At 35.7% G+C, this 13149-nt stretch overlaps 3 protein-coding genes across 7 annotated transcripts; 1 reads left to right on the top strand and 2 right to left on the bottom strand.

The window, feature by feature from the left end:
- Positions 1-353: 353 nt before the first annotated feature.
- Positions 354-2153, top strand: LOC105796984 (1,4-dihydroxy-2-naphthoyl-CoA thioesterase 1). The gene is made up of 3 exons (XM_012626871.2): positions 354-622; positions 708-899; positions 1785-2153. The coding sequence occupies exons 1-3, from the start codon at positions 482-484 to the stop codon at positions 1941-1943; spliced, it is 492 nt and encodes a 163-aa protein (XP_012482325.1). The 5' UTR covers positions 354-481; the 3' UTR covers positions 1944-2153.
- Positions 2154-2677: 524 nt separating this feature from the next.
- Positions 2678-6260, bottom strand: LOC105796983 (aspartic proteinase). Of its 2 annotated transcripts, XM_012626868.2 has the most exons (14): positions 6117-6260; positions 5691-6021; positions 5548-5608; positions 5346-5440; positions 5161-5273; positions 4842-5010; positions 4705-4744; positions 4472-4536; positions 4234-4347; positions 4086-4150; positions 3830-3986; positions 3576-3695; positions 3240-3328; positions 2678-3119 (listed from the first exon to the last, which is right to left on the bottom strand). In XM_012626868.2, the coding sequence occupies exons 2-14, from the start codon at positions 6018-6020 to the stop codon at positions 3032-3034; spliced, it is 1506 nt and encodes a 501-aa protein (XP_012482322.1). In that variant the 5' UTR covers position 6021; positions 6117-6260; the 3' UTR covers positions 2678-3031. The 2 variants fall into 2 exon arrangements, with proteins under 2 accessions (XP_012482322.1, XP_012482323.1); XM_012626869.2 differs by lacking the exon at positions 6117-6260 and having other exon boundaries at positions 5691-6099.
- A 1920-nt stretch (positions 6261-8180) lies between these two features.
- LOC105796982 (aspartic proteinase oryzasin-1) lies at positions 8181-12394 on the bottom strand. Of its 4 annotated transcripts, none has more exons than XM_052628080.1 (15): positions 12233-12394; positions 12012-12103; positions 10803-11179; positions 10649-10709; positions 10477-10571; positions 10269-10381; positions 10004-10172; positions 9858-9897; positions 9718-9779; positions 9516-9629; positions 9359-9417; positions 9088-9250; positions 8871-8990; positions 8639-8733; positions 8181-8493 (listed from the first exon to the last, which is right to left on the bottom strand). In XM_052628080.1, exons 1-15 carry the CDS (start codon positions 12286-12288, stop codon positions 8409-8411), a joined length of 1701 nt encoding a protein of 566 aa, XP_052484040.1. In that variant the 5' UTR covers positions 12289-12394; the 3' UTR covers positions 8181-8408. The 4 variants fall into 4 exon arrangements, with proteins under 4 accessions (XP_052484040.1, XP_052484039.1, XP_052484041.1 ...); XM_052628079.1 differs by having other exon boundaries at positions 9359-9423; positions 12233-12389; XM_052628081.1 differs by having other exon boundaries at positions 9359-9423; positions 12012-12027; positions 12233-12247.
- Positions 12395-13149: the final 755 nt, after the last annotated feature.

Raw genomic sequence — 13149 nt, 5'->3', positions numbered from 1 at the left:
TAACAATTCAACGATAAATTCAATGTACTTGTCATACATGTAAATTTTCAAATCAATAAATAATAAATTCAATGATTAGATAAAGAAATAAAAGAAAAAACATAAATTAAAACTTAAAATTTGGTCTACAAATTTAAATGCTAGGTTATGGTGTTAAGTAAGTTAGGTTAATGGGGCCACAACACACACCAAGCACAAGTGCTACCTCACCTACCTACCAACGGACGGGAACCAGACTCGCTTTGAGACTCGCTTTGATTTTGTTAATATACCAAAATACCCTTTGCTTTGTTGGCTCCGCTCTACTCCAAAACGCAAATGGCTCGGATAATAAGGTCTCTCTGTCTGTGCTTCGTAATTATATTATCCTTAACTATTACACACCAAAAACCAAATCTCAAACAACACCATTTCTCATGTCTTAAATTCCGATTATAAATTTCAGACAGAAATTATAGAGTTAATTGAAGTTGGTTTCTGAATGGATGAATCATCGTCATCTTCGTCTTCGGACAAGACGGCCAATCTGGATTCTGCGCTCCATTTATTGGGATTTCAATTACAAGATTTGTCCCCTACCAAAGTTAACGGACACCTACACGTTACCCACAAGTGCTGCCAGGTTTCAGTTACAACGATTTTTTTCCCCTTCTTTTCGTTTTTTGTTTTGAAATAATAAAGTTGCAATTTGTATTGGCAAAAAGCAGCCGTTCAAGGTGTTGCACGGTGGAGTATCGGCTCTGATAGCGGAGGCGCTGGCTAGCATCGGGGCTCACATGGCCAGCGGTTTCCAAAGAGTGGCTGGGATCCACCTTAGCATCAATCACTTAAAGCGCGCTGAACTTGGTGACTTTATCTTCGCTGAAGCTACGCCCGTCAGTCCTGGCAAGACCATTCAGGTACGGACTGTTACTATTTTCACATTTATCTATTTATTAGGTGTTGAGAATTTAATCCCATTTTACTATACTAAAAAAAAAAAGCAGTTTAACAAAAAAAGTTTATCTGTTGGATAATTTATATGCAATAAAATGATAAAAAAAAACAGCAATCCAAGTTGGGGTTTGATTTCTTTTTAGACAATGTGAGAATGATTGCAAAATTCAGACCCCAAATAATAATTTAACTTTTTTATTGAGTTTTTTCTTTTAATCTTGGGCATCAAATTCTTTCTGTATTTGTTTATTTGCATGTTCGTTGTCTAATGTTCCGCTGTACATGTAAATAAATAAAATGGCTATACTTGCTATCAAGTTTGAAAAAACTAAGAATGTAGGTGAGGTAAGCTGTGAGACGTGGACCCTTTCAAATATTTTAATGTACATAATTTAATCAACTAGTATGTATGTCTCTAAAGGGATACATCTTAAATATAAATATTGAGACGTGTATTCAATTCTCACTTGAATAGGCCATTCCATTTCTATCTTTTTCAGTACTGCTCGCTCTAAATTACTTGGACGAACTTCTGTCATCAGTATCAATGTCTACAATTTACATGCAAAATGAGGTCTTTCTCTTCTCCATAAATGCTTTCACCATCACTAAAAATCGGGGTTGTCCTGGGATCAAACTCGAAACGGGTGTTAACTAAAGATTTAACCGCAAGTCTTTTACCGCTTGCTTTATCTATGGTTCAATCGGCAAATTTCTATCATAAAGTAAAATAATTTTAAAGGAAATATGCCAATGTCTACCAGCCGTGCCCTAAATAATGTTGCCAAAAAAATGCATACAGTTGTGTATATGAAGAAGGTTACTTAACTAATGCTGCCAAATGGTAGGTATGGGAGGTTCGACTGTGGAAAACAAAGGATTCAGCTTCAAGCTCGGATAGCAGAACCTTGGTATCATCATCAAGGGTTACTCTTTTGTGCAACTTGCCTGTGCCAGACCATGCTAAAGATGCTGCAGACAATCTTAAGAAGTATGCTAAGCTATGAGTGTAAATTGTATTCTACTTGACACTATATTTGCTCTAATAAATTCAACAAACATAGCTTGTATTTATATTTTTTTCCTTGGATAAGGGTGGGGTTATCTAGGGATCGAATTCGGAATGAGTGTCGACCGAAGATTTGAACAAAGTCCTTTGTCCACTTGTATTTATATTTGTATTATATATCCCTTACTTTCCACCGGTTGAACAACAATTTCTGCAATCTCTCTTTTCCCCTAATCCGTCATAATATATGTGTAATATATGCTTAAACCCTAATCTTTTACTGCCTAGGAAAGTATAATGGAGAATTAAATGCATACCCATCTGATTGAAGAATCTGATGACCAACAAGCGGTAATAAAAAACAGAGGATAAATGTTAGATAAGTCGAGCAACAATCAGTTCAACTGTAATTATATGGAAACATGGATTGATATAAGGGAGCTCACCATAATCCTAGCTTCATCAGTCTATAATCACTGATAAGCAGCAGGACAATAAACCATAGCTACCTTTGGATGGATGGTATGGTTGCTTCCAGTGAGGTTAAAAATAACAATGATGATGAGATTAATTACTGTGATGATGAGATTAAAATCAGTAATAAAATATATGTTTAGATTCAAATGGTGAAATGAAAGTTACCAGGTGAATTTTTTACTTTTTTTCCCTTTTATTTATTTATTTATTTATTTATTTTGTATAAGTTGGTTTTCATTGTCCAAAGAGGTAGAGTTCTACTAAATGCACTGTATAGCCGGCATCAGCCAGCTTTAATTTATTATAAATATTAATTGTATATACAATAAAAACAAAAAACAGTATACAGTATACTTTTGTCAATAATTTGGATCACATTTACGTGTTCATTAAAAAAGTTGGGAAATTGGAACTCTAAGGTTGGACTGCAGTTTATTGACGAGGTGAAATATTTAACCATTACACACAAGGTATTTCAAGCAGAATGAGCATTATGTAAATAGAATATCTAAAAAGTGATGCATCCTTTCTCTTCCCTTCCATTGTTATCCATCTGCCCTCGGATTAATGTCGGTGAATTACAGGGTGAGATATCCAGTTTGGCAATATTTAATTTGCAGATTTTGCAAATCCCACCCTCATATTTCCGAAGTCAAACACCGTATGGTAAGCGCTTAGGAATCTATCTCCAAGTACCCTGCATGCAACATGCACCAGTCAGTTCAGTGTGAATCACACTTGCATGCATTAACAACCCAGATTGAAAGTTTCAACTATGTCTCAAATGGCAAAAAACAGATTTTTTATGTCGTCGTACCAGATTGGACCTCGTGGGGGAGGCACGTCCAAAGGGACAAAGCCACTGACACACACTGTAGAATAGCTTGTTTCAACTTTAAGAATATACTGCATGGCAATGGAAAAAAAAAACATACATATAGGGTAAGATCAGGAATTTGACAAGAAACGCTGCATGTTGAAAAGTTCAATCTGTTTCCCAAAAGTCTAGAGCATATATGAAACTAAGCTATTGTGCTAGAAGACTGTCCATGTTGATAAGCAAACTTAGTATATATAATGCTTAAGCTGCATGTGTTGCAGTATCAAAATTAAGACCGGAATAAATATTCAAATCTTCAAGCATATACTATACCTGTTGTGGAGTAAGAGGGAAAGATTTGTTTCCAATGGTAAATGTAACATCTGGCAGAATTTCGAGGGAACCACAGTTCACAAATGATTTTCCAATGGGATTTGGAAGATCATCGCATAGCTTTGCCATTGAGATGCAAAAGATTTGTTAGTCCATGTCTAACGTATGTATGTATGCATGCATGTATTTATGAATGATTGATGTGATATTATTTGGACAAGACAAATTTACTTATTGTCCGCAAGAAGAATCACCTGATCCACATATTGGAAGACTGCATCCTTTGTTTTCTGTTGTTTGAGCTGAACCTGAATCCAGAAAACAATCATCTCACAGAAAGTACAGACAGCACTCTCACCCATGGCTGACCCTTCCATAGTTTCATCTTCTAACAACGTCTTCAGCCGACCACTGCAGGGGTTCAAGTTGAGGAGTCAACATATAACCATACCCCATTTTCTCCCCAGTAATACTAATAGTAATTATAGAAGGAAATATGCAAAATTTTACCTCACTTTCTGTGAGCCATTATATAAACACAACCCGACATCGACACACACAATTTCAGGGCGTACCTTCAGTAATAAGTAAATAAATGTCTTTATACCAATCAAGAGTTGGTGTACTGAACATAAATAAATGGAAAAAGATAACTAACCCCAGATATCAAGGTATTCCATAAGGCATATCCATACTTAGAAGCAACATTTTTGCATTCCATGCTTACAATTCCTTCTGCTCCAATTGCACTGTTGATCTGATCCACAATTTGCTGGAAATTGCTGCTAGTGAGACTTATATGGAGATAACAGTGAAAACAACCAAGAAAAAAAATTATACAAATCCGTAGCACTGAATCTAGAGTTGATTAGAAGGCAAACGGTACAAAAACATACAGTTGGCCCAGCAATTAAGGGTGTCCCTGAATCCAGAATAGCTGCACAGCCAAACTTGCATACTCCTGCAAAATAAACAAGTTCCCATCTTGGGTGTTAATGTGTTAGGTTCTCAAGGTATTTCTTATTTTCTTTAATAAAAGTATGTTGTATAAATTTTATTTTATGAAAACCTGTTCACAAACTTAGATAAAGATGTTTAATTTTCTAACACAAAGTAGATTAAAGGACACCTGTTGAAATGCTCTCTACTAAAATGTCCCCCACCACAATCTGGAATGATGAATGAAATCATAGTTATATATCAACCTTTATCATGAGAAGAAAGCACAGAGGAGAGTGTGAAGAAAACAACAAATTAAGAGCTCACCTCCCAATAACCACTTCTTGTAACCGGGACATAAGTGTGACCACCTCTGAAGTGCCTCCAGTCAAGACCTCCAAACACAATTTCACCTCCCAACTCTGATGTTAAATCTCCACTTAGCCACAGAGAGAAAAGTTTGTGGTTAATGTGACCTTGTTGCATCATACTGAACCTGTATTTAGAGTATGAGAAATCTATTGCTAACAGCTGACCAAGAAATGAGTTTATACATAGGAAAAACAAACTAGGATTAAATTCATCAAAATGATCCTGCAAAAGGTTACTTATTATAAGATCATTTTGAAAAAAAAAAAAATTATACCACAGAGGAGTAGCTTGTTCCACTGAAATTTCCGGAAACCCGAGTCCAAGAATCCCATCATATTTTGCTACTAGGAATGGTAGAAAAGCTTCCCTTGTAATCTCTATGAACTCCTGAATGATACATAAGTTTTGTGAAACACAATTATGTAAAGCATAATATTTTATATATAAATATAAACTCACTTGATCTTGGACAATAATCTCTCCAACTTTAACATGATCCAGGCTAAAGAAGCCAGAAACATCTCCATAGTCATAGTTGATTGTGCAAGGTATCCCTGAAAGAATTTGAAGAATGTTGGAAAATATGTTTTAAGAAGGCGTTAACTCAACAACTGCTGAAAAACAAACAAATTATCAAACACATTGAAGGCAACAAAATTACCAATCTTGGTATAAGTACTGGACCACCTTGCTCGAAACTTGGAATGCAAATGACAAGGAATCTGCATACAGCCACACTGACTTCACTATGTAGTTCCTATGGCTTCACACCTCTGAATTAATATTCAAGTACTTGAGACTTACAGAAAAAAGGCATTTTGAAGATGGAACCCAAAGATTAGAGCTAGCAGTGTCAAAGACAACAGAGAAGCTCTGAGAAGGTGAACCTATGCCAATTTCTCCATAATATTGCGTATCAAGATAATTCTTTAGGTATACTACACCTGCTCCTTGATCATTCACATTGCTTTCAAGCCCTACTCGGGTTATCCTGGCAGCATTTAATCTTTTAAGATCTAATGGCTGTTTTTTCAGACTGACCCGCACTAGCCCATCGTCAGTTGATGCAGTGAGAACCCAGCAGGTTGTCGAAGTCCATACACAGATTGCATGAAGAAGAAACTTAATGCCCATGCTTTGTATTAACAAGGAGAAAAACTTCAACAGCTTTAGTAGAAAGATGAGTATAACTTACATCTTGTGAGAAGTATTGAGGAAGTTCATACATACCTGAGGTTGATCTTGGGATAAAGAGATGAGCGACCCAAGGTTTGTAATGGGGTAGATGTTGCTTCATGTTTAAGTAGCTAAAGAGAGATGACGTGTTGGGCACCGTAAGTACCTCAAAGGTATTGCATATTGATGGGTGGGTTTTCATACAGTTTTCTGCTTTAGTGGCTCATCCACCACCTCTCTTGCAGCTGTGCACCGCGAAACTACCACGTAGCTTCCAGCAACCATATATGATAAGTGATAACCACCCACAGGGTGAAGCAACGTGGCAAAGCAAAGGAGTCATTTTTCACATTGAAGATTGATAGCGTTGTTAATCAGTTTACAACGCGACCGGATTCGATTGTCCTCTACCGAGAAAATTTTTCCTTGCTTTAATTTGGGTTAATGGTAATTTTTTAGCAATTAAAATATAATATTAGGGTAAATTACACTCAAGGTTACTAAATTATTAGTACGTTAACATTTTGGTCGATTATCTTCAAAAAGTTACAAAGAGTCATTAAACTATTCGAAAGTTTTTCATTTAAGTCACTACACTATAAAGTTCTTTTAAAGTCCAACTAACAAGCTTCAAGCGATAATGCGGTGACCGGGGCATTAGATCAATGCCCATCAACAAGTAGAAGAGCATAGCTTGGATCCAAATTGATTTGACAATCAATGTCAGAGACCAGAGAAGAAAGCTGTTTGAATTTTGGTTCGCAGATTCGTGACATTCAAAGTTGTTTCATGAAAAAATGAACTGTAAAAAAAAAAGGAGGAAAGCTTTCGATTGGTATAGACAATGAAAACTGAGAAGGCCATACATTAGCGATTTTAACAACCTACTGATTTAAATGAAAATTTTCAAATAGTTCAATTCAATGATATTTTGTAACTTTTTGAAGTTGAGTGGCCAAAACGTAACTTACGAATAATTTAATGACTTTAGGTGTAGTTTACCCATAATATTATTATTGCATTAACTTATAATTTATAGGAACTTAAATCAGTGTTTATACAAAACCAAGTGAGAGTTAATTTGACTGACCACCAACACAACAATATAGAGCAACTTCTAGGTCTGTCGCAACTTTTTAGAGATTTTTGCTAATAAAGCTAAAGTTCCAAAAAGTTTGGAGTGGCATCCAATCTATATTGAACAATCACTTTGTTGATGGAGCTCTTGGGAGTTTGTACTGTTGGACATGTTCTGATACTTAAGTCAGCAACGCTATGGGGTCATCGGAGTTTGTACTCATGATGAGTACGGTCTGCCTGCCTGACAAGCCAACTGTGGTAGCTATCTTCACGGTGGTGCCGCGTGACAAGTAGTGGAGAACCTCCTTGTCAGGCCAGGAGTTTTCTTTATAGTGTGACAACTGGCTTTCTTGATTATTCAGGCTCTCTTGGACCTGATCTTGCTCTGAGCCTTAGCCTACTTAGTTATGGGTATAATAATTGTCCCCCGGTCTAGGGCTAGTTAGGTCATTGCTTGGATGGCTATTAAGTTGCCTGCTAAGGACTAATGTACCAACCAGGGAATATCTGTTGAACAGAATTGTTGCCTGTGCAAGCAGGAGATGGAAACAAGGAACCATCTCTTCTTTCGTTGCAGATTTTCCTAAGAAGAGTGGCAGCAAATGTTACATCTCTGTGGACTGCAGAGAAAGGTAGCTGAATGATAAAAAAGGGCCGAATTCAAGCTCAAAGGCAATAGCATGGGCAGCCTCCATGTATCACATCTAGCAAGAAAGGATTAGGAGAATCTGTTGTACTGGAAGATCCAATACCATGCAGGTCCTGCAACTAATCAAGGAACTGAACAAGAGAAACTGTGAGGAATGGTGGCTTCATAATTCCATTTCTTGCAATGTGTTGTCTTGATTAGCCTCGAGAGCTTGACACTGGTTGTTTGTTGCTTCTGGTTGAATACTTTGTTATGTTTAACTATGGACACTGTATAAATGCAACAGCCATTCTGGTCATGGTGTCATTTTTGGATCACATTAGATCAAATGAGATGTAAAATGTTTTGGTTTACTGAAAATTGCCTTCATGATAGAAATGGACTGCATGTGATTGGAAGCTGAATGCAAAGCTAGTCCTGGTACCTATATGGAAATAAAGTTGACAAAATAGGTCTTTGAAATCCTTTCCCTTCAATTGGGATATGTGGGATAAAATACTATAGCCTAACAATTTGAGTACAAATATAACAAAACATCATCCAGCCATACAATGCCGCCAAGCAAAGCAATCATCACTCTTAGCAAATAGCATTGGCTTTATTTCCTTGAACAGACCCTAAGCAGCTTCTGCAAATCCGACTCGTAGATTACCAAAATCGAACACCGTATGATATGCTTCCATGAAGATCTCCCCAAGAATCCTACACATGCAAAAAAGATCCAATTGCATGAATGAAGGGAAAAAAGGTTAAACACTAAAACAAATATGCCAAAGCATTTATGACTTGAATAATATAATGTCGATGGCCAGAGAGCTATAAATAGAAACAAGGTATGAGAAGTTACCAGAGAGGACCCTGGGGAGGAGAAACAGGAACATCCAATGGAATAAAACCACTGATACAGAAGGTAGCCATATCTTGTTCCACTTTGAGGATGTACTGATTCGTTGATAAAAATAAAGACAATAAGAAGCAGAGGATGTTCCATTTCACATCAACTTCACAAAATTATGAAAATAGGCATTGTTCATTCATATCGGTCATGCTGATAAAATAAAAAACATATGGTACCATACCTGGTCCGGGTTGAGGTGGAAGGATTTATTCCCAATGACAAATGAAACAGTAGGCATGTTTGGTATTTTGGTACAATCTACAGCTAGTTGTGTTGTTGGATTTGGTAGGGTATCACACAACTTCAGTAGAGAATCAATTAATATTTTGTTAGTCTGAAGCAGAAATTTCTGTAAGTACTAATGGGGGGGGGGGGGGCATAGGGATTAGGGAAAGGACCTTGTTAACATATTCAATGACTCTTCCTCGTGTTTTCTTTTGCATCATTTCAGTCCTCATCCACGCTACAGTCAACTCGCAAGCGGCACATACAAGGTCCTGCCCAACTTCAATATCATTGTGTGTCTCTCCCTTTTGTTCTACCACCATTTTGATACTATCACTGTGCAGATTAGTCATATATCTTAGTGTTGAGTTTAGTAATAGGAGACTGATACGATATATATTAATCTCGAAAGCATGCGTAGATCAATGAAAGAAATAAGCTGACCTTAGATGCTGAGTCCCATTGAAGGAGCATATACCAATACTGGAACATAGTTTGTCAGGCTGTAGCTGTAAAGCAAGGCATCAAGGGCACATTGACATCCTATAGTCATGAATGAATATTATATATACATTAATAAGAAAATTAGAGACAAACAAACCCCAGATAACAGGAGCTGCCATATAAGATCTCCATACTGAGAAACTGCTTTTTTGCATTCCATGCTCACAAATCCTTTTGCTTCGATAGCATCGTTGATTTTTTTCACAGCATCCTAAAAGTTTGATGATCTTGTTAAGAAAACTTGTAAAACAAAGAAACCATGCTTATTAGAATTTTCCGATAAAGATAGCTGCACGTACAAAGGGACCAGCAATGAAAGCTGTGCCTGAATCCACTATTGCAGTGCAGTTGATGCAACATCCTGTAAAATTAATTTGGATTCCAATATTATTAGGCAGTCACAGGGAAGGTCCTAGACAAAAGTATACAGTAGCATTACCTGTGGATTGGTCTGCAACTAAAAAATCTTCCAAGTCAATCTAGATGAGGAAAACATAAATAAAAAAGGAAAAAAATATTTCAGAAAATTTTCTAGAGAGGTGACATAGAAATACATTTATAAATAAATAAAGAGAGGAAGTGCACCTGCCAATAACCTTTCTGAGTGACTGGAACATAAGTATGCTGTCCCTTGAAGTGCTTTGGATCAACACCACCGAAGACAAGCTCACCGCCTTCACTGGCCATTGGATCTTTGTTGAACCAGAAAGAGAAGACCTTTTGAGCAACAAGGCTTTGTTGCTTCATACTGTGCCTGCATCAAAAGCATTCAAAACATTTATTTATGGTGAATGGAGATGAATAAAAGAATGTTATACTGGATTATATTGTCAAGCCAATAGGCATATACCAAAGTGGTGCTACATTCCCCACAGAAATGTCCTGGAAACCAAGTCCAAGTATCCCATCGAAACTTGCCAAAGAGAGAACAACACTTCCTTCTCTTGTGGCTTCTGTAAATACCTGAAAGATGATAGGACTAACAAGCAGAATGAAATAAAAGTAAATAAAACCATATTAGTGTATGATAAAACTAGAGAAAAAACAAGGCACCCCACTTGATTTTTGACAACAAGGTCTCCAACTTTTATATTATCTTCACTGAAAAACCCCAAAATCATTCCAGAACCATAATTAATTTTGCAAGGTTTCCCTGGACCAAAATCAATAAGAAATCAGCTCTTGGTTTAAAAACTAAAAATGGGCTTTCAATATTCTCCACAATATTACCAATCTCTGTATATGTACTGGAGTTGCTAGAGTTGTATCTGGAGTGGAAAAAGCAAGCAACCTGCATGGAGAAAAGAACTTGATTTGCTTAGAAATGGAAAATTGCCTTTTCAAGTTGTATTTATTTATCATTTGACAAAGAGAATTGACTGACAGAGAAATGACAATGTGAAGATGGAATCCACAGGTTGGAGCTGCCAGTATCAAAGATGACAGTGAAATTCTGTGGTGGTGAACCAATTCCAATTTCTCCAAAATACTGAATATCCATATAATTCTTCAAGGAGATTATATTCATTTCTGAATCATCTGAGTCTTGAGTAGTAGTTACTGCTCCCTTAGCATATGTACTGTACCTCCCTTTAATTCTAGTAGCAGCATATATACTGTTAAAGCCTAAGCTTTGTTTCTTCAGACCAAGTCTCACCACACCATTTGAGGAGGAAGTAATAGCCACACTCATGGAGAATGTAGAAGTCAATAGGCACATTACCAATAAAACAAATTTATCCCCCATTTTTCCAAGGTATCCTGTGTCCAATGGGTAAGAAAAATGACTTTACTATCACTAATAAATAGCATATTCATCACATATTTCATGAAAGCTATCACAGTTCACATCCCCAGAAAGAAGATTCAAAAGTCATGGACAAGGATGCCATGACTGGTGTGACGAATGCTAATGTCTAATTTTGATTTTTAGTCCCTCTACTATACTAAAATTTGAGATCTAAACCTTCTACTTTACTTTGGCATAATTTGAATCTCTACTTTTTGTAATCTTAGTAGTAATTCCAAATTGATATATAACAGTATTAACTCTTGCCATTAACATCATCTGATCTCTTTACCTTTATAATGTTGGTAGTAGGTAGTCCAAAAACAAACAAACAAAAAAAAAACTCCACGTCGTCACCATTAATGATATCAATTAACAGTTACTAACATTATAAAAGTAGAGTACCTACTTATGTCAAATTAAACTAAAAAGATAAAATCTCAAATTTCAGCACAGTAGAGGGACTAAAACTATAATTAGACCGGTTTTGGGGCTTATAAAAGCATGTAAATTGTTTGATAAGCAATTTGATGAAGCGATGAATAAGCCAAAATCAATCATTTGTTACAATAAGGTTTCCCAGAGGTTATAAGTTGTCACTTTAAACATGAACATCCCCCAGAAACCAAACTAAAGAATACATAGTTATTAAGAGAAGAATGTTATGATTGGTGTGACTCTTACTTTGTTTATTGGAAAAGCATACAAAGGAAGGGATTTTCATTTCTATTGAATATAGAGTACCAATTAGCCTATAAATAAATATACTGATAGCAAGGTTTGTAGTGAATGGAGAGATGATACCTGAGACTAAGAAAAGCTTCAGGAGGAAGAAGGGATCAGCAAAGAAGGAAAAAGAGCTCCAATCCAGTGTGTAACAAAAGCAAAGAAAAAGACTGACAGTAGATAAATAAAGAACTTCTTCTTTAAGTGTAATGGCTAAAGAACAAACCAACTCTCTTTCACCACCAGTGATCAATGTGCAGTGCAGGGAACGAATAGGAACAAAGAGAGAAGTTTCTAACCTAGCTAATTCCGTCTTGGAATTTTGGAACTCTCCACGAAATTTCTTGTGGTGCATGCATGTACGTATGTATGTCCCAGTGCTGCTTTTTGATTCAATACTTGGTGGAAACTCAGAAGATGCTTATTTTAACCTGCATAGAGACTAGGCTAAATAACCCCCATAGGAAACAAGATAAGGATTTATTCTTAGGGTGAGCCAAATCTGAATCCAAATTTAATACTATAAATAAATAATTACATGATAATTAGATTATTTTATAAAAACCCTTTATCAATAAATTAATTAAAAATAAATTTTAGTATCTTTTTATACGATCCAATTTTGTTCAAACCATTTTAGTATGAAATTCCGCTTTAACCAATTAAAGGTCAAAACCCAAGAGTTTAAATACAAAATTTTAAACAAGGCAGGCCTACGCAGAAGGCCCTAATATTATTAAAACTTGCCAAGTTCAGAAATTCAATTTCCATTTTAACCCTAACTTCAGTTTTAGGCCCAATTTACTCATATATATCAATTTTAAAGTTATTAGAAATTTACAACATTTATTTTTCTTCCACAACCAACATGAACAAAACCTTTTCCAAGTCTTTTTCTTTTAACAATTTTATATATTATAAAAAATTATTGTACAAACATTGAAATATGTAACTTTTATAAAACCCCAAGGAATTTAAAAATCATGACAAAATAATATATAAATAGTAACAAGTAAAAATTATAAAATTATTTAAAACCCATCCGGAATTAACGTGGGTAAAATAAAGTCCTTACACTTTCATTTCTCCATCTTCATTATCACCATTTCAAACAAAATTTTAAGTTAAATTATACAATTAGTCCCGTATTTTTTCGTTTTGATCAATTTAATTTTTTTCTTTTATTTTCTTTTAACTTACTTTTTTCTTTTTTCTA

Source organism: Gossypium raimondii, chromosome 3 (genome assembly GCF_025698545.1).
Source record: "Gossypium raimondii isolate GPD5lz chromosome 3, ASM2569854v1, whole genome shotgun sequence".
In the NCBI taxonomy this organism is placed as follows: domain Eukaryota; kingdom Viridiplantae; phylum Streptophyta; class Magnoliopsida; order Malvales; family Malvaceae; genus Gossypium; species Gossypium raimondii.
The sequence above is the reverse complement of the archived record's forward strand: the minus strand, read 5'-3'. Positions and strand labels throughout refer to the sequence as shown.